Source organism: Chelonia mydas, chromosome 8 (genome assembly GCF_015237465.2).
Source record: "Chelonia mydas isolate rCheMyd1 chromosome 8, rCheMyd1.pri.v2, whole genome shotgun sequence".
NCBI lineage: Eukaryota > Metazoa > Chordata > Testudines > Cheloniidae > Chelonia > Chelonia mydas.
In genome coordinates, this window is record NC_057854.1 from 43,449,211 (window position 1) to 43,470,321 (window position 21,111).

Here is a 21,111-nt window from a genome sequence, read left to right on the forward strand (position 1 = left end):
CATCATGCTGACGCCTCCTCTCCTCTTGCTCATCCCTCCTGTCCTTGCATTCATTTTGTGCTTTCCTGGACTCTGACATTGTCTCCCGCAATGCATTGTGCTGGGCTCTTTCAGCGTGGGAGGCCTGCATGAGCTCAGAGAACATTTCATTGCGAGTGCGTTTTTTTGACTTCTAATCTTTGATAGCATCTGGGACTGAGATGATAGGGGGAGCGTTGAAACATTTGCAGCTGCTGGTGGGGGAAAAAAGAGAGATTAGTCATCTTTAAAAAGAGACTTTAAAAGAGATTTTAGAGAACAATGGGTGGATTCTTTCATGGTGAACCAAGCTGTTAACATTACATAGCACGTGTGGTTTCTTTACAAGGTTGCATTTTGCCTCTTATATTGAGGTCCTGCCGGTATGGTGTGAGATCACACACGCAGGGCTGGTGGGCAACAGAATTTGGCTTGCAGGCAGACATGGTAAGCCACAGTCTTTTGGCTTCTTTAACTTTCCTAACATGTGGGAACAGTTTCAAACAGCAGCACCCTAATTTCACATACCAAGCACCCGTTGGGTTTGCCCTTTAAAATGGCTTGGCCATTTAGAAGGAGGGGCTGTGGTTTTCGGGTTAACGTGCAGCACAAACCCAACTACTGCCCGCCTCCCTCCCCCCCACACACTGAATTCTCTGGGATGATTGTTTCACCCCTCCCCGCACCACGTGGCTAACAGTGGGGATGATTTCTGTTCAGCCACAGGCAAACAGCCCAGCAGGAACGGCCACCTCTGAATGTCCTCTTAATAAAATTCCCCTATTTCAACCAGGTGACCATGAATGAGATCACTCTCCTGAGGATAACACAGAGAACGGATGTTGCTTGAATGCCAGCAAACACTGGGACCATATGCTGCCATGCTTTGTTATGCAATAATTCCAGACTACGTGCTGCTGGCCTACCGTGGTAAAGTGTCCTACCATGGAGGACGGAATAAAGCTGCCCTCCCCAGAAACCTTTTGCAAAGGCTTTGGGAATCCATCCAGGAGAGCTTCATTGAGACGTCCCTGGAGGATTTCCGCTCCATCCCCATACACGTTAACAGACTTTTCCAGTAGCTGTACTGGCTGCAAATGCATCCCAAGTCTTCAGGGCAAATTAATCATTAAACACGCTTGCCTTTAAACCGTGTATTATATTTACAAAGGTACACTCACCAGAGCTGCTTTCTCCACCTTCAAGGTCTAGGAGCCCGGGTTGGGAGGATATTGGCTCCAAGGTGATAAACAGTTCCTGGCTGTCAGGGAGAAGGGTTTCTCCGCTTGCCTGGTGTGCGCTATTTTCAACCTCCCCCTCCTCATCATTTTCCTCGTCCCCAAAATCCTCATCCCTGTTGCGTGAGACTCTCCCCTTGCAGGAGTCCACGTACAGGGGTTGGGCAGTGGTAGGGGCACCCTCTAGAATTGCATGCATCTCATCATAGAAGCGGCATGTCTGGGGTTCTGACCCTGAGCCGCCATTTGCCTCTTGGGTTTTTTGGTAGGCTTGCCTAAGCTCCTTAAGTTTCACTCGGCACTGCTGCGGGTTCCTGTGATAGCCTCTGTCCTTATGCCCTTGGAGATTTTTTCAAATATTTTGGCATTTCGTCTTTTGGAACGGAGTTCTGATAGCACGGATTCATCTCCCCATACAGCGATCAGATCCAGTACCTCCCGTTCGGTCCATGCTGGAGCTCTTTTGCGATTCTGGGACTCCATGGTCACCTGTGCTGAAGAGCTCTGCATAGTCACCTCTGCTGATGAGCTCACCACACTGGCCAAACAGGAAATGAAATTCAAAAGTTCGCAGGGCTTTTCCTTTCTACCTGGCCAGTGCATCTGAGTTGAGAGTACTGTCCAGAGCAGTCACAATGGAGCACTCTAGGATAGCTCCCAGGGGCCAATACTGTCAAATTGCGTCCACACTACCCCAAATTCGACCCAGCGAGGTTGATTTCAGCGCTTATCCACTCGTCGTGGAGGAGTACAGAAACCGGTTTTAAGATCCCTTAAAGTCGGAAAAAATGGCTTCGTAGTGTGGACGGGTGCAGGGCTAAACCGATCTAACTCTGCTAAATCCGACCTAAACTCGTAGTGTAGACCAGGGCTAGGTAAATGCATCAGTGTGATTATGGTGCGGTACCAGCCACTCCTTAGTTTGCAACTGACTTTTAATTAAATGTAATTTTGCCCCCACTTCAAAATCCACCAGTAAAGAAACAGCTGCAAAACTAGTAGACTACATCTGGAGCCAATGTAGAATTTTTCCTACAAATGTAAAGTGAAATGGACAAATTGTTCATGAATTATGACCCTAAACACAGGCTTCTTGTACTCTTGTGGACCTCTAATGCGATTTGCTCCTTAAAAAACAAACAAACAAAGCTTAATTGTACTTTCCTATGAGATCTAGTAATCTTCAAAGCTGTACACTAGATTAGGCCATATTAAAGTTTTTTAAATACGAAAATCTCTGGATCAGCAGCTCAGGCAAGCGTAAGGTAGGGAATTTGGCTGCTGGAGACTGAAGGTTTCATAAAATCTTTCTAGCTTTTTTCCTGGTACAGATAATCAACCGCATTGTAAACCAGTCATAAAGGAGGCTTGTAAATGGAAAATAACTTTCCACCAAAATTGAACTTAATCAGAAAATTTGTTTTTAAGTGAAAACACATCAGTGACTGAGGTGTCCCACAGCTTGACTTGTAACACTTTTCTCTATGTCCAAGCTTACAAAAAGAGTGGAGGAAAATAATTCATGTTTGAAGAATGGCTGCCTCTCCTAGCCCTAACCTGCAGGAGACCTGCAGAGCACGGAACTGGAGAGAGCAGGGGCCTTGGAGGGCATGAGGGAGGCACTCAGTGGGAGAACCCCAGTGAACCTTTTGAGCTCTCATGCTTGCGCCATACTGCAGACCTTAAAAGATTTGTTTTGACCTATAGCATCTGCAAGCTTTAAGCTGATTTGGGGGTCCTCCTGAGCCTTAGATTTATGGGGTACCCTTTTGACCCCTCTCATGACACTTAGTAATAGTCCACTGAAGAGGCCACTCTGCCTTGTTGGGGCATCATGAGCCTAGCTAGGCATACAGGTTTGTTGGCAGGGGCTGCTGACTAGCCCATCCTACGGTTCATGTGAGGGAGAGGTTCCTGATAGTCCATGAGCTTGCTAAGGTTTGTGGGAAGGTTGGGGCTATGGTTAAATTCTCAAGGCTTTCAGAGGCAAAGGCTGGAGTTCCCAACAGTGAGCACCTTGGGCTGTGGGCTGCTAGGCTCAGGAAGTTTTTCATGATCCTTCGAAGGCCCTTAAGGGGCAGAAGCGTTTACCCAGGCAGAGCCCTCCTCCTGTGTACATCCTAAGGTCTGCAGGAGATGGGTATTCTCTGGAGGATCTTACATGTGCATTAACAAGACTCCCCTTCTGCAAAAGCAAAGGGAAGGAAAGGAATGCTGCATACCTTATCCCCTTTGCTCTCTAGAACCAGGCTAAAATTTTACAGAAAAGGTTTGTGAGGGAATTACCTTCATTTTAAGGTAAAGTTAAGGTTGCGGGCACATCAGAGCTTTGTGTACGTTACCTTTCAAGAACACTGGCATTTTAGACCCCGCAGACTTTAGACGCTATGAAAATTCAGAATTAAAGCTGAATGTATATGAATGTATACAACCCAAACTGCTTTATCCATAACAAGCAGTTCAGCAATACCTCAGCATTTTCACTGCTACCTCTACTCTGAACTGAGGGCTCAATTCTGTGAAGCACTGAGGACACTAAGTGCCTTGCATGAGGTATTGGCACCTCACTGAAACAGGTCATATGGCAGGTGGCGATCAGTTATCAGTGTCACTGGACAACAGCTAAAATGTGGCCAGATCTTGTAACTGTAGCACTTACATTGAAAGAGCAAAGGTTAGCAGCTCGCTTCGTTGGGTGCATGCTGTGGAGAATGCAGGGGATGTTTGTTTTTGTACACGCGGGTCATGGGGGGATGGGTGTTTGTCACTGCAGGGGGTTTTCTCTCCCCCCACCCCACTCTCCTGCTGGTGGTAGCTTGAGTGGAGTGATCGCTCTCCTTGCAATGTGTGTGGTGATCGGGGTTGGCCATTTTCAGCACAAGTCCAGGTTTTTTCTCCCCCCCCCCCCCCCAACTAAAACCCCTCCAACACATTATCAAGGATCTACAACCTATCCTGAAGGATGACCCAACACTCTCACAAATCTTGGGAGACATGCCAGTCCTTGCTTACAGACAGCCCCCCAACCTGAAGCGAATACTCACCAGCAACCACATACCACACAACAGAACCACTAACCCAGGAACCTATCCTTGCAACAAAGCCTGTTCCCAACTGTGCCCACATATCTGTTCAGGGGACACCATCATAGGGCCTAATAACATCAGCCACACTATCAGAGGCTCGTTCACCTGCAGATCCACCAATGTGATATATGCCATCATGTGCCAGCAATGAATCATAGAATATCAGGGTTGGAAGGGACCTCAGGAGGTCATCTAGTCCAACCCCCTGCTCAAAGCAGGACCTATCCCCAATCAAATCATCCGAGCCAGGGCTTTGTCAAGCCTGACCTTAAAAACTTCTAAGGAAGGAGATTCCACCACCTCCCTAGGTAACGCATTCCAGTGTTTCACCACCCTCCTAGTGAAAAAGTTTTTCCTAATATCCAACCTAAACCTCCCCCACTGCAACTTGAGACCATTATTCCCTTGTCCTGTCCTCCTCTACCACTGAGAATAGTCTAGAACCATCCTCTCTGGAACCACCTCTCAGGTAGTTGAAAGCAGCTATCAAATCCCCCCTCATTCTTCTCTTCTGCAGACTAAACAATCCCAGTTCCCTCAGCCTCTCCTCATAAGTCATGTGTTCCAGACCCCTAATCATTTTTGTTGCCCTTCGCTGGACTCTCTCCAATTTATCCACATCCTTCTTGTAGTGTGGGGCCCAAAACTGGACACAGTACTCCAGATGAGGCCTCACCAATGTCGAATAGAGGGGAACGATCACGTCCCTGGATCTGCTCGCTATGCCCCTACTTATACATCCCAAAATGCCATTGGCCTTCTTGGCAACAAGGGCACACTGCTGACTCATATCCAGCTTCTCGTCCACTGTCACCCCTAGGTCCTTTTCCGCAGAACTGCTGCCTAGCCATTCGGTCCCTAGTCTGTAGCTGTGCATTGCGTTCTTCCGTCCTAAGTGCAGGACCCTGCACTTATCCTTATTGAATCTCATCAGATTTCTTTTGGCCCAATCCTCCAATTTGTCTAGGTCCCTCTGTATCCTATCCCTGCCCTCCAGCGTATCTACCACTCCTCCCAGTTTAGTATCATCCGCAAATTTGCTGAGAGTGCAATCCACACCATCCTCCAGATCATTTATGAAGATATTGAACAAAACCGGCCCCAGGACCGACCCCTGGGGCACTCCGCTTGACACCGGCTGCCAGCTAGACATGGAGCCATTGATCACTACCCGTTGAGCCCGACAATCTAGCCAACTTTCTACCCACCTTATAGTGCATTCATCCAGCCCATACTTCTTTAACTTGCTGACAAGAATACTGTGGGAGACCGTGTCAAAAGCTTTGCTAAAGTCAAGAAACAATACATCCACTGCTTTCCCTTCATCCACAGAACCAGTAATCTCATCATAGAAGGCGATTAGATTAGTCAGGCATGACCTACCCTTGGTGAATCCATGCTGACTGTTCCTGATCACTTTCCTCTCGTGTAAGTGCTTCAGGATTGATTCCTTGAGGACCTGCTCCATGATTTTTCCGGGAACTGAGGTGAGGCTGACTGGCCTGTAGTTCCCAGGATCCTCCTTCTTCCCTTTTTTAAAGATTGGCACTACATTAGCCTTTTTCCAGTCATCTGGGACTTCCCCCGTTCGTCACGAGTTTTCAAAGATAATGGCCAATGGCTCTGCAATCACATCCGCCAATTCCTTTAGCACTCTCGGATGCAACTCGTCCGGCCCCATGGACTTGTGCACGTCCAGCTTTTCTAAATAGTCCCTAACCACCTCTTTCTCCACAGAGGGCTGGCCATCTGCTCCCCATGATGTGATGCCCAGCGCAGCAGTCTGGGAGCTGTCCTTGTTAGTGAAGACAGAGGCAAAAAAAGCATTGAGCACATTAGCTTTTTCCACATCCTCTGTCACTAGGTTGCCTCCCTCATTCAGTAAGGGGCCCACACTTTCCTTGGCTTTCTTCTTGTTGCCAACATACCTAAAGAAACCCTTCTTGTTACTCTTGACATCTCTTGCTAGCTGCAGCTCCAGGTGCGATTTGGCCCTCCTGATTTCATTCCTACATGCCCGAGCAATATTTTTATACTCTTCCCTGGTCATTTTTCCAATCTTCCACTTCTTGTAAGCTTCTTTTTTATGTTTAAGATCCGCTAGGATTTCACCGTTAAGCTAAGCTGGTCGCCTGCCATATTTACTATTCTTTCGACTCATCGGGATGGTTTGTCCCTGTAACCTCAACAGGGATTCCTTGAAATACAGCCAGCTCTCCTGGACTCCTTTCCCCTTCATGTTAGTCCCCCAGGGGATCCTACCCATCCGCTCCCTGAGGGAGTCGAAGTCTGCTTTCCTGAAGTCCAGGGTCTGTATCCTGCTGCTTACCTTTTTTCCCTGTGTCAGGATCCTGAACTCAACCAACTCATGGTCACTGCCTCCCAGATTTCCGTCCACTTTTGCTTCCCCCACTAATTCTTCCCGGTTTGTGAGCAGCAGGTCAAGAAAAGCTCCCCCCCAGTTGGCTCGTTTAGCACTTGCACCAGGAAATTGTCCCCTACGCTTTCCAAAAACTTCCTGGATTGTCTGTGCACCGCTGTATTGCTCTCCCAGCAAATATCAGGAAAATTAAAGTCACCCATGAGAACTAGGGCGTGCGATCTAGTAGCTTCTGCGAGTTGCCGGAAGAAAGCCTCATCCACCTCATCCCCCTGGTCCGGTGGTCTATAGCAGACTCCCACCACTACATCACTCTTGTTGCTCACACTTCTAAACTTAATCCAGAGACTCTCAGGTTTTTCTGCAGTTTCGTACCGGAGCTCTGAGCAGTCATACTGCTCCCTTACATACAGTGCTACTCCCCCACCTTTTCTGCCCTGCCTGTCCTTCCTGAACAGTTTATACCCATCCATGACAGTACTCCAGTCATGTGAGTTATCTCACCAAGTCTCTGTTATTCCAATCACGTCATAATTCCTTGACATCACCAGGACCTCCAGTTCTCCCTGCTTGTTTCCAAGGCTTTGTGCATTCGTATATAAGCACTTGAGATAACCTGCTGATCGCCCCTCATTCTCAGTATGAGGCAGGAGCCCTCCCCTCACAGACGTTCCTGCCTGTGCTTCCTCTCGGTATCCCGTTTTCCCACTTACCTCAGGGCTTTGGTCTCCTTCCCCCGGTGAACCTAGTTTAAAGCCCTCCTCACTAGGTTAGCCAGCCTGCTCGCAAAGATGCTCTTCCCTCTCTTCGTAAGATGGAGACCGTCTCTGCCCAGCACTCCTTCATGGAACACCATCCCATGGTCAAAGAATCCAAAGCCTTCTCTCCGACACCACCTGCGTAGCCATTCGTTGACTTCCACGATTCGACGGTCCCTGCCCTGGCCTTTTCCTTCCACGGGGAGGATGGACGAAAACACCACTTGCGCCTCAAACTCCTTTATCCTTCTTCCCAGAGCCACGTAGTCCGCAGTGATCCGCTCAAGGTCATTCTTGGCAGTATCATTGGTGCCCACATGGAGAAGCAGGAAGTGGTAGCGATCCGAGGGCTTGATGAGTCTCGGCAGTCTCTCTGTCACATCGCGAATCTTAGCCCCTGGCAAGCAGCAGACTTCTCGGTTTTCCCGGTCAGGGCGGCAGATAGATGACTCAGTCCCCCGGAGGAGAGAGTCCCCGACCACCACCACCCGCCTCCTTCTCTTGGGAGTGGTGGTCGTGGAACCCCCCATCTCAGGACAGTGCATCTCATGCCTTCCAACCAGCGGAGTCTCCTTCTGCTCCCCTCCCTCAGATGTATCATCTGGTCAACTCTCCGCATTAGTACCTGTGGAGAGAACATGAAAGCGGTTAGTTACCTGTGTCCGCGTTGCTGAAACCCGGACATTCCCCCTTCTTCTTCTGGAGGTCACATGTTGCCAAGCTTCTTCACTGGCCTCTGCCATGTACATTGGTCAAACTGGACAGTCTCTACGTAAAAGAATAAATGGACACAAATCAGATGTCAAGAATTATAACATTCATAAACCAGTCGGAGAACACTTCAATCTCTCTGGTCACGTGATTACAGACATGAAAGTTGTGATATTACAACAGAAAAACTTCAAATCCAGACTCCAGCGAGAGACTGCTGAATTGGAATTCATTTGCAAATTGGATACAATTAACTTAGGCTTGAATAGAGACTGGGAGTGGCTAAGTCATTATGCAAGGTAACCTATTTCCCCTTGTTTTCCTAACCCCCCCCCCCCCCCCCCCCCCCAGGCGTTCTTGTTAAACCCTGGATTTGTGCTGGAAATGGCCCACCTTGATTATCATACACATTGTAAGGAGAGTGATCACTTTAGATAAGCTATTACCAACAGGAGAGTGGGTTTGTTTGGGGAGGGGGGGGAGGGGGAGAAAAAACCTGGATTTGTGCTGAAAATGGCCCACCTTGATTATCATACACATTGTAAGGAGAGTGATCACTTTAGATAAGCTATTACCAGCAGGAGAGTGGGGTGGGGGGAGAGAAAACCTTTTGTAGTGGTAAACACCCATTTTTTCATGATTTGTGTGTATAAAAACAAACATCTTCTGTATTTTCCACAGTATGCATCCGATGAAGTGACTGTAGCTCATGAAAGCTTATGCTCAAATAAATTGGTTAGTCTCTAAGGTGCCACAAGTACTCCTTTTCTTTTTGCGAATACAGGCTAACACAGCTGTTACTCTGAAACCTGTCAAAGGTTAGTATGGTGATCAAACAGCACAGGTGGTATTGGAGGAGCATGTGTACAAAACACAAAAGATTAACGTTCTCTGGCACACATTTTCAATGCTTTATGGTGCACAAATTTTTAAGACATATGAGGGCAGAGTTGCTTTAACATTGAATGTTCACGCTTCCAGTGATTTGGATTTCTTTTAGGTTAACCTTGACTCTGAACTTTTGCGTTTCTAATCTTTAACTCATAAAGTTCATTTAAAGGAATATACATTCAATCCAATGATACTTTCCTGCAACCTTAGCTTCATTTTCACAACAAAATTTGTTTGGAAATGTTAGTCTTTACCTCGCATCTCCCATGAATGTAGCAAACTACTTTTCATGCTAAGGGAATCTTCACTTTTTATATCCATGTCATTCTCCCATGTCAAATTAAATTAGATAAATATTATTTTATATTGTGTCCAAAGTGCACTGGGCACTTCAGACAAAAGACATGGTTGCTACTCTTTAGAGAGTCATCTAAATGGTGTAGCATGAGTTTCCCACCAGGATGTATCTTTCTGTCTTGAATCTTTGCATGTTAATGTGACATGTTGCCAATATTCCATGCCCATACAGCACAGCTGGGGGTCATCCTTTGTTTAATGTTACTACTACTTCACCATAATCTAGTATGGTTATCACATAAACATTCAGACGGGATGCTACTATTACAAGCCCACTGAGACATCCTCAGAATTAAATTGTGCCTCAAATCCAAGTGAATAATGTTGGGTAAATGCAAGGATTATTGCTATCAACCCTGCAGGGTTTGGATACTTCTGTGGTTGGGATTTCTTAAAATAACCAGATATGGAGCTGCAGGAACAGATCTTTACATGTCTTGCATGAGTGTTTTGGTGAGGCATGGAGCCTCTCTTGTGTAGCCAAACTAATTTTCAACTGTTTACGGCTGTAGAGTAGAGCTTTGCTAATTTTTAATTGAGATGGGCTGGGAAGCAAAAACTGTTTCGTGGAGTCTCTTTTGAAAGTGACAGCTCATACTGCTGGTCTCTTATGATTCAGTAAAGGTAGGCACTGCTTTGGAAGCCAAAATCCTGTGGGATGATCTTGAATTGATGCAGTGCCGCTCCACTTACCACTTTTTTGGGAAAAAAGTGTGGTCATAATTTATGTATGTGTAGGCAAGCTTATTACTATGCTTGGCCTATAGAGATGTTACATTTTGTGAAATGGTTGGAGGATGTAAGTGCTAAGCCTTCGTAGTGTTGTTCCACAGCCTCGTCTTGTAGAGTTTGGTTGTCAAGCTGAGTCCAATTTGAATTTCTCCTTTATAGCAAATCACTCTTAATCTCTGTGCCACGTCCTGTGCGGAGCAGTATTGTGGATACCTAATGTAATCTGTGCTGCATCCTGGGAAGAACAGGACTGTGTAGTATCAAAGCCCCTACTTGTTGAAGAAGCCATCTGCCAGGCGCAATTCTTTGTAGTCTGGCCCACCTCACATTGCAAATATGAATTTCTCTGTTGGTGCCTAAATTCAGCCCTTGGAAGCTGTTTGGTGCTTTCAGCCTAGTCTTCCTGCCCCTGCAGCAAAGCTAACAATCTGTGGAGACTCCCCACTTTGCTGGGGAATGCTCTTGGTTTTTCCTCTCCTTTACTCCTCTTCTCTGAGGAGTCAATCATGCTTTCATTGCGCAATGTCCAGAAACTGTTGTCGTCTGTAATGATCAGCTGCTCTCACCTTCAAGAAGCTCAACTGTGGTCTACCTGTCATTGCGGGTAAACCCTGATGTCAGGCAACTTCCTGCATTTGTCATTGGCCAACTTTCTCAGGTGGTTCTTGGTGAAGCTCCCCCAAAATCATCTCTAGGTTTCTGTAACAAGGAAACCCTCAGAGGCAGACACGGAGGGAATGCCGCAAGCCGTCTGGTGGGTGGAGCCAGGAGGGCCAGGCCCCACATCCTGGAAGCAGAGGGGCGGACAGGAAGAGGAAGTATAAAAGGCTAGTAGACAACCACAGTGGCCATTGTTTTTAGATGTCATCAGGGCTTTACCATAGCCCTTTGTTCATGGACAAAGCAATCCATGGTTTTTAAGGTGGAGAGTGCACCTGTTTATCTAAGGGGCATCTACATTCAAGTGAAGTGTATGTACAACCATATGGGGCCAGGGCAGCTGAATCCACTGGTTAACTTCAGCTTGGATTGTACTCAAGAAGTGGATTTGTCTCTATCAAACTGTTCTTACTTTAAGCTTCTCTTCAGGCATGGGGGGTCAATGCTTTCTTATTTCAATTGTTGTGACTCTGGTCCTGTGCTTCTCATCTGTTGCACCAGGGAGCAGAGCTTTAGGCAGGATTTTTCAAAGGAACCCACAGGGGTTAAGCATCCCAGCTCCCATATAATTACAGTGGGATTTGGGCACCTTTTAATACCCATGAGCATGAGCCTGCCCTGTTTACTGGTGAATGAAAGTGCCACAGTGTGGCTGGCAGCCTCCGGGAGGAATTTTGGTCTAGTCAGCCTGAAGTGGCATGACTTTTCTCTGCCAAGAAGGCTGACAAATATAAAAGAGCTAGACTGAAAAAATTGCTGTAAGATCTTGTGCTCTCATTTCTCATGTTTAAATTTACTCTTTTCACAGAAACCACTTTCTTCAGCTTCTGTTGCAGAAATAGATACAGTAACAAGTAATACTAATTTTGTGGGGGCAAAAAATGGACTATGCACAGGATAATTTTCAGCACCATAGTACTTCTCCATAACATTTCAAGTGATAAAACAAAGCCTTTAAATTAACCCTGTTAGAAAGGTGATACTGGCCCTGAAATCTCAAAGTAATCAGCTCACTGAGCCCTAAACTACTGAATATATTTGCTTCTAACTTTTCAGAAATTTTAAATCCTTACCCAACAGTGAGTGGTATAATGTTTGTGATGCTGGCAGGCCCTTCCATGGGAGTGCAAGAAGCAATGATCACCCTTGCACTAAAATGTACAGAGGCTGGTAAGAAGCTATGGGAGAGTGCAGTCCTGTTCCCTGTAGCATCTCCTTTGGGGGTTAGCTGTTAAAAAGGGGGCGGGGATGGGAGGGGGAAAGGTTGGATTATGATCCCTTTTCTCTCTTCTACTCCCTGCACAAATTGGCAGAGCTAGCCATTGTTGGGGGAGGGCACACTGCACCCTGCAAAGGTGGCAGAGCTGCAGCTCAGAGATGCAAATCCTGGGAGATCCCAGAAAGGATTCCCACGTACTTGACCACAATTCATCCTGGAGTCTGCCATCCACATTTAGCTTCATCCATAGTTTGAGGGTAAATTCATGCTAGGTAAGGAAGTCTGGAATCAAAGAGATTTAAATTCCTGCTTTAGCTAAGATTGCATTGAGTATGAATTATGAAATATCGATCAGATCTTCAATATCATTCTGCGCTGCTTGCTAATTCCCAATAATGAGTCTGGATTAGCAGATGACCACTAAGGAAACAGTACAACTTTAATATGTTAAATGATCTCTGGTAGAATGAACTTCTGCCAATCCAGAACACATGTTCCTCTTGTTCCCTCATGTTCATAGTGATCTTCCAGCTTTGGAAGTACTCTTTGAATGTGCCAAGCAGTCTCTTGAGGGGCTTGTACAGTGGCACTGAAAGACATTTGCATAAACTTGTCTCCAAGATGAAGAGGGCTGGACTGCCGGTACTGAGTCTGGATTGGTGCGTGAGATGAGACTAACAGATAAGACAGTTGTTCCAACTCCTGCTGACATCATCTTTGGTCATTTTCTCCTACTAAGACCTGGTCTACACTTATAAGTTTGGCTGACATAGCTGTGTTGACCATTCTCCCTCCCCTCTGACATAGCTATGAGGAAGCCCTACTTAGATGTTGTTATACCAGCAAAAATGTTGTTTTGCTCATATAATGTAGTCTGTTTGGGGAACTGGTATAAGCTGTCTCTCCACTGGGGCAGGTTGCTGGTACAGCTATACCGGGAAACCCCTTCAAGTGAAGACCAGACCTTATAGTGAGGTGATTAATGTCCTTAGGTAATTACTAAAAATACATTGCTGTATTAGCTTGAGAACATGGAGCATTTTTGTGACTTTTGTATTTTGTCTTACAGATCTCTTCACTTACTAGGTCTTTTCCAAGTTTACTGTGTTTTCTAGAGGAGGTGAAGAGAGAGGGGATGGACAAGATGAAGAGTGGTTTAATGTGGTGATGTATCTCCTTTCGACCACTTCTCCATCACCATCCCATCCCATCCCAAAGCACTTCACCAGCCACCACCCTGTCAGAGCACCCAATCATTTCATACCACCAGTGACTTTCCACATCATTCATTTTTCTCATTTATATTAGTGCCTCCAAAGAGCCCCCCAGGAGGAGCTGCATGTGCAACCACTAGATCATGGAACTGTTTTCAGGCAATAGTTGACGGTTAGGGGCATGTACGATTCACTAAAGCCCAACTTTTTAAGTCAGAAGGCTTAAAATCCCCTCTAACAGTACCTCGGTTTCTCTGTCTGCCTCATGGAGTGGTCATGAAATTATCCTAGTTTTCCATCATGTTATCTTAAAATGATTGTAGTTTATATCTAACCTAAATCAGGGATGCAATTCAGAGTCAGGTCTTATATTTGATAATAGATACATACTGGTAGTTTTTGCTATCTTGGGTTGCCTCCAGCTTTGCCCAAGATGGCAGATCATCAAAAAACCTTGCATTTAGGAGCCATTTCTAATCACCTGGGTAAGTTCTTTGTTTCAGATAGGCCTAAAAGGTGCTTTTTATGCCTTGGGGAAGAACCACTCTGCTGCCAGTGGCTGTGCTTGTGATGCCTACAAATTCTTCAGAAAGACCAAAAGACATGGGTCCAGCAAGGTGTTGTGGTGGTGCATGAATTGAGGAGACCTCTTCTTGAAAAGCCTCCCCAGATGTAAATAATGTGTCCACTAAGCCTCCCCCAGGCTGAGAGGGGTAGTCGTGGCTATGGTGCCTGGTGGAGAATTATTGAAATGAGTTCTAGGGTCTCAGAATCAGCGTTCATCTGATGTATTGGATCCATGAGATCTGATCCTGAGCCCTAGGAAAGTCTGAGAAAAGACTCTGACATTGAAACACAGGATTGCCATGTTAGAACGGACCCATGGTCCATCAGCCCCATTATTTATTCGCTGATGGTGGTAGACGCTGGATGCTTCAGAGGAAGGGGCAAGAAGCCCCACATAGGCAGATGTGGGGTAATCTGCACCACCGTGAAGCTCTCAATCCCTAACAGAGATTGTATTAAACCTACATAAAACACCCATCCCTCTTAGCCAGATTCAAAATTCTTGACTTCAGTGACATTCTATGGCAATAAATTCCAGAGTTTAATTATGCATGTGATGGAATATTTCCTCTGACACATTTTGAATTTCCCACCTATCAGTTTCATTGAATGTCCCCTTGTTCTTGTGTTATGAGGCAGGGAGAACAGAATGTCTTGATCTACCTTCTCTAGACCATCCATTATGTTATATGTTTTTATCATGTCCCTTCTTTGTCTCCTTTCAATGGTAATCAATCCATTTCTTCAAACTGTTGCCACAGGAGTTTTCCATGCACCAATCAGTCTTGTTATCAGTGTCTGGAACCTCTCTATTTCAATACCCTTTTCGAGGTGGGAAGGCCAGTACTGTACACAGTGTTCCAGATGAGGCTTCATCATTGATTTACATATATATATTCTGCATTATACTAAATTGTTAGCTTTTTCATCTGCACTTGCCCATTGAGCAGAGGTCTTCACTGACTTTCCCCTTCAATGTACATTACCTTGCATTTATCAGCATTGAATTTCACTTGCCATTGTGTTGTCTGTTCACCTAACTTGGTTAGGTTTCTCTAACATAAATAACTTTGTCATATGGAAAGTTTGTTACCTCACTGCTCCGCCCACCTTTCCAGATCATTAACAAGATGTTAAACACTGGACCTAATGGAGATCCTTGAGACATTGTGCTGTTAACCTTTTATCATGATGAAAATTGACCACTTATTCTTACTATTTTCTTGTGTCTGCCAGTTTTTGAGCCATGACAGCACTTTGTCTCTCACCCCATCACTACTTAGTTTCTTTAACAGCCTCTTGTGAGGGATCATGTGAAAGGGTTTTTGAAAATGTAAATTACATCACCTGGTTCTCATTTGTCCCCTGCTTTCACATGCATGCAAGTCTAATTGGCGAAAGACAACTTTCCTTTCCCTGTCATATCTTTCAGATGTTTTTGTTCCAGTTTAAAGGATCCATTCAACCAATTGACTAGGTACAAATGTGAGATTTACTGATTTGTAATTCCCCAGATCATCCCTCGAGAATAGGGCCTTCACACCTGGGCTGATGGGATCTGTCTCCTGCATTGGACTTTCTATCTGATCCACTTGGCAAAGCCCCCATGAGACACTCTGAGCGTGTAGATGATGTCATATGACCTGGAATCATGTTCTGCACTGATCCACCACTACTCTTCCTTAGGATATGTGGTATCAGGTTCTCTAATATTCCCTCCAAATCAGTCTTCCTCTCTGCAGTGTTGGTGAGGTCTGGTGTTGTGGAAGGCTTTGTACAGGTCTGTCTAGTCTATCTATTTGAAGGGTGCTCAATACCAGTTAGATCTGAGCTTAGTGCTTTGGTGAACTTGCTTCTAAGGAAAATGGGCATTGGTATAGTTGATCACAAATGAACTCCAAAGGGAGTCTGGTGAGCCCAGGAAGTTCTTGAGAGCCTCTGTCCTATTAAATGTCTTCAACACTAAAATAAGGTCTGGTCTTCACTACGGGAGATCGGTGTTGCTGCAATTGATGCAGCCGGGTCGATTTAGCAGGTCTCGTGACGACCTGCTAAATCGACAGCAGAGCACTTTCCGATCGACCTCGGTACTCCAGCTCCCCAAGAAGATTAAGGTAAGTTCATGGGAGAGCATCTCCCATTGACGCAGCACAATGAAGACACTGGGATAAATCGACCTAAGCTACGTCAACTCCAGATACATTATTCACATAGCTGGAGTAGCGTAACTTAGGTCGACTTACCCCGGTAGTGAAGACAAGCGCTAAATCTAAATGGGTATTATTGGTGGGGAGAGGGGTGTTGACTAGAGCTGGGTGGGGGTTTTTCGGTAAACAGTAAATTCACTGAAAAATGCATTTTTGGGGGCACCAAAACTGTTCATGAATTTGGGTAGAATTCAGTAAATAGCTTTGTGTGAAGAAAATTGAAAATGTTGCTACTGATGTGGAGTGGGATTCTTGGTGGAGGGAGAAGAGCCAATGGGACATGCTTTCTGGAGGTACATCTGCTACTGTTTCTCTGGATGTTTCTCGGCTGCTTCCTCATCTCCAGGTAATGCCTCAGTTTTTCAGAACTTAGTGTGCGCAGTGGCTATGGTTCTATCTCCGCAGCTGCCTTGCTAATGAAGCCATACAATTTTTTGGCATCCTGGAGCTCCTAGAGAGAGGTATGGAGATATCAATGAGGGCTTGGTGGTGCTAAGTAAGGAAGTCTGGAATCACCCTGACTCTCTCTTCCTTCTGTACCAAGGAAATCTGAGCACTGATACCAGGTTCCCAGGAAGAGTTTCTAATTTTTCTCCGTCTTGCACTAGGCTGACCTTGTAGACTCTGCTGTGAAAGAGGTGCATAAAGCTGGGAACATGTCTTCAACCCCTGAGAACAGTCTACATGATTAAATGTGCTGGAAAGAAAAAAATTATTCCTTGGTGTCCTTAAATTTGAGAGCTGCCAGCTACCTGGCCATTATGGCCATATATAAAACTTCTTTGTGCTGATCAAAAGCTGCCCTTTTCAAAAATCCTATCAGAGATATCGGAAAAGTGTTTGCTCTGCAAATGGGAGCCATAGAAATAATGTACATCTAAAGTATCCTATTCTGTATAGTTGCTCTTGGAGAACTTAATCCCTGATGACTTCCAAGAAACAAAAGCACAGAAAGTACCTCTGTTTCATAGTCAATAAACATTTAGCGCTGAAGGTTGTTCTGTCTGTTTTCTGTTTTGAAATACTACACGGACTAGGTGCTTACTCTGTACAAGGTCACTTAGAGCCAGTCTTCATTTCACTGATTTCTCTGGCTCTGCAAATATCTGGGCCAGAATAAGATTGAAGTGGTTTCTTGGAGAAACTTGTTGTCATACACATACAGCATAAAATCCCTCCTTTACCTGTAAGGGTTAAGAAGCTCAAATAACCTGGTTGGCACCTGACCAAAAGGACCAATAAGTGAAGAAGATCCTTTCAAATCAGTGGGGGGAGGTTTTGTTTGTGCTCTCTTTGTTTGTGCTCTCTCAGGACAGAGAGAGGGACCAGGCAGGAAAAAACCTTCTCCTAAAACCCTACCTGAAATAATCATCTAAGATTACAAAAATTGTAAGTAAAGCAAGGAAATGCGTTAGATTATCTTTCGTTTTAGCTTGTGAATTTTCCCTATGCTAAGGGGAATCCTCTGTGTTTTAAATCTTATTACCCTGTAAAATTACCTTCCATCCTGATTTTACAGAGGTGCTTCTTTTACTTTTTTCTTTATAATAAAGTTCTGCTTTTAAGAACCTGATTGGTTTTTAGTGTCCTAAAAACCCAAGGGTCTGGTCTGTGCTCACCTTGTTTACCTATTTGGTTGGTATATTATTCTCAATCCTCCCCAGGAAAGGGGGTGAAGCTCCAGGCTAAACAAATCCCTGGTACCAGGATAAGTGAAATGGCAGCTGCTCCAGGTCAATTAAGACACCTGGGGCCAATTAAGAACTTTCCAGAAGGCAGGGAGAATGCTAGGTTGATTGGGACACCTGAAGCCAATCAGGGGCTGGCTGAAACTAGTTAAAAGCCTCTCAGTTAGTTAGGTGGGTGTGCATGTCAGGAGCTGTGGGAGGAAGTTGCGCTGTTGGAGAGGCTGAGTAGTACACACCGTATCAGGCACAAGGAAGGAGGCCCTGAGGTAAGGATGAAGTGGAGCTTGAGGAAGTGAGGGCTGCTGTGGGGGAAGTAGCGCAGGGAATTGTACATGTCATGTTTCTAAAAGGTCAGCTACCATAGCTGATACCATTAGGGTCCCTGGGCTGGAGCCCAGAGTAGAGGGTGGGCCCGGGCTCCCCCCACCCACCTTTGCCACCTGATTAATCACTTGAGACTGGGAGACAACAGCGACTGTGCAAGGAAGGATAACTTCTCCTCACCTCCCTCACTGGCTTATGATGAAAATGGCTCAGTAGACTGTGACCCTTGTCTCTAGAGAGAGAAGGGTTATGTGCAGGGTCACAGTGAGCCTCTGAGGCTAGCGAAATCTGCCAGGAAACACGGGACCCATGGAGGCAAGGACAGAGCTTTGTCACACTATGTTACAGGTACATCTGGAGAAACTCTGTTGACTAAGTATTTTAGACTTGTTCCTTATTTCAGAGCTTTTTTTTGTCCCTCACAATCTCTGCTCAGGCTTAGTCTGTCTATGCAAATTTTCAGAGGTAAAATTTGAGTATATCTTGTGCAAGGGATAGATTTTTTTAAAAACAGTTTTTAAAAGACATTTAGGGTTAATGTTACTTTCCCCATTATTCTTAACTAAAGACTTGTCAGCAGAGGCTGAAGATTAATCTTCAGAGAAACTCCCAAGAATAGGATTCACTGGGACCGAAGCCACAGGTTTCTTTAGGCACAGCTTCCATCCATCACCACCTCCTCACAGTGTTCCTCTTCCCTGTTCTGGTAGCTCAGGGGGCCAGGATCTTCCCTGAGGACATGGGGTTATATTTCCATTGAGAACAATGGGAGGCAGTGACCATCTTTTCTAAAGGCAACCCATGTCCTCAGTCCCATTAAGAACAATAGATGATGATTACCACTTTGAAAGAGGGCAGTCCTTGAGTTTCTCTGAAGACATGCCAACTTCTGAGAGAGTAGCTTCCAGTCATGAAGAGTAACTAGAAAAATGACCACTAATCCAGTAGTGCCAAAACCAAGCATTTAAAAACCATAAGGCTTTTAAAAATACGTGTTGGGTTTTGATTTACCTTCTGGTTTTTGAACCTCTAGGGTTATGCTTGGGGCATGATTTCAAGCTTTTCCTCCTTAATCAGGAGGGTTGGAAACTTTTAAAATGAGAACTGAAATTCTTATGTATTCACACAAGTCCAGGAGTTGGGGCTTTAAAAAACACTAAATATCGCAAGATAAGATAAAATCCCAAGAGTTGGCAGGAGTGATTAATTTGAACTGTCTCCTCAAAAACGGCCTGATGCATTACTCAGCCTGGAGGGGAAACCATGGAAAGATGTGCAGGAAGATATAAGTGGACGCAGGAGGAAAAGGAAATTTGCGTGTTGGGGGGAGGAAAATGTGGTGAGCAGGAGGGAGAGAGACACCAAGGCTCTGGTGATTCAAAGCAGCTGTAAACCCAGCTTAACTGGGCAGTGCTCTCCAGTTGCCTTGTGTTGCTCTAAATCAGTGTGAAGTGGCCAGAACCTAACTGAATCTGGAACTGAAAGTTATAATTTGAAAAAAAAATTCAGGATGAACACTACATATCTTCAAATTGTTAGTGTTCTGTCATAAAACATGGTAGTGTTCTCTTGGTTTCTTGTTTATGGCTCATATTTATAATTTAAATATGGAACTGCTGTGATAAACTACATTAACATGGAGCTACAGTTGAGCACATGTCAATAATTTAGAGCATTTATTAGTGGGCTGTAGTTATCCCCCAAATGAGCATTATGGATCCAGGAAATTCAGAGTGAAGGTTAAATTAGCAGGCATGTTAGTCTGGAAATGCACAGTTAAATCACCCAAACAACCTTAACTCTGCAAAGTAAAAAGAAAAGGAGTACTTGTGGCACCTTAGAGACTAACCAATTTATTTGAGCATAAGCTTTCGTGAGCTACAGCTCACTTCATCGGATGCATACTGTGGAAAGTATAGAAGATCTTATTATATACACACAAAAAGCATGAAAAAATACCTCCTCCCACCCCACTCTCCTGCTGGTAATAGCTTATCTAAAGTGATCACTGTCCTTACAATGTGTATGATAATCAAGTTGGGCCATTTCCAGCACAAATCCAGGTTTTCTCAGCCCCCGCCCCCCCCCCCCCCACACACACACAAACTCACTCTCCTGCTGGTAATAGCTTATCTAAAGTGACCACTCTCCTTACAATGTGTATGATAATCAAGGTGGGCCATTTCCAGCACAAATCCAGGTTTTCTCACCCCCCCCCCCCCACACACACACACAAACTCACTCTCCTGCTGGTAATAGCTTACCCAAAGTAACCACTCTCCTTACATATGCTCAAATAAATTGGTTAGTTTCTAAGGTGCCACAAGTACTCCTTTTCTTTTTGCGAATACAGACTAACACGGCTGTTACTCTGAAATCTGCAAAGTTGTGTCCCCATGATGGGAAAAATATGTATATACATTTGATATAGATCTTTAAAAATCAGTTTAATCTACTCCAGGACCACAGTCAATGCCTTCATTCTTACTGCATGGTGTCATGACAGGCATTATACACCTGGATTGATGCTAAGCCTATCAGACAAAAAAGGCCATTTGCACTTCTGGTGCTTTCACTGCAGCCCACAAGCTGTTGAGAAAAATTTAAAAGCATGGCTAAAGCTGATGCCATTTTCTTGAGACTTTTCTTTGCAAATTCAGTGGACTTAGAGGAGAAAATAATCAGTCAGTCTTTGACTGGATATAAGTTAACACTCAGAAGGCAAGAGAAACACAGCATCTTTAATTCCAGGGGGGAGCATGCACTTTAGACTGAGGGTATGTTTACACAGGAAAAGTTCTGCACAGGTTAGCCTACTTGTGCTATCTTGAATCCAGCCTGCACAAGTAACAATAGCAGTGAAGACATGCAGCACGGGGTTCAGAGCAGGTAATATAGGCCCAGCACAGACTTGGATATGTACTCGGTTTACTAACCTGCTTTGAAACCCACACTTCTGTTGCCCTTACTATTGGTACTCGTGTTAGCTGGATTCAAGCTTGCTTGGGTAAGCTAGTCTTGTGCAGTTTTCCTGTGTAGACATACTCTGAGTCTGCTCAGG

The 21,111-nt window shown here is 45.0% G+C and overlaps 1 protein-coding gene across 2 annotated transcripts in view; it reads left to right on the top strand.

Moving 5' to 3' along the window:
* The window catches only part of NOTCH2 (notch receptor 2), a 135,222-nt gene that overhangs the window by 44,497 nt on the left and 69,614 nt on the right, over positions 1 to 21,111 (top strand). The window contains exon 6 of one of the 2 annotated variants that reach the window (XM_037906218.2): positions 13,120 to 19,984. The exons of the other annotated variant lie outside the window; for it this stretch is intronic. Coding sequence (XP_037762146.1) covers positions 13,120 to 13,136 — 17 coding nt within the window. The 3' untranslated portion in view covers positions 13,137 to 19,984. Of the gene's footprint in view, positions 1 to 13,119; positions 19,985 to 21,111 lie in introns of those variants that run through there. 2 annotated transcript variants of the gene reach the window in all.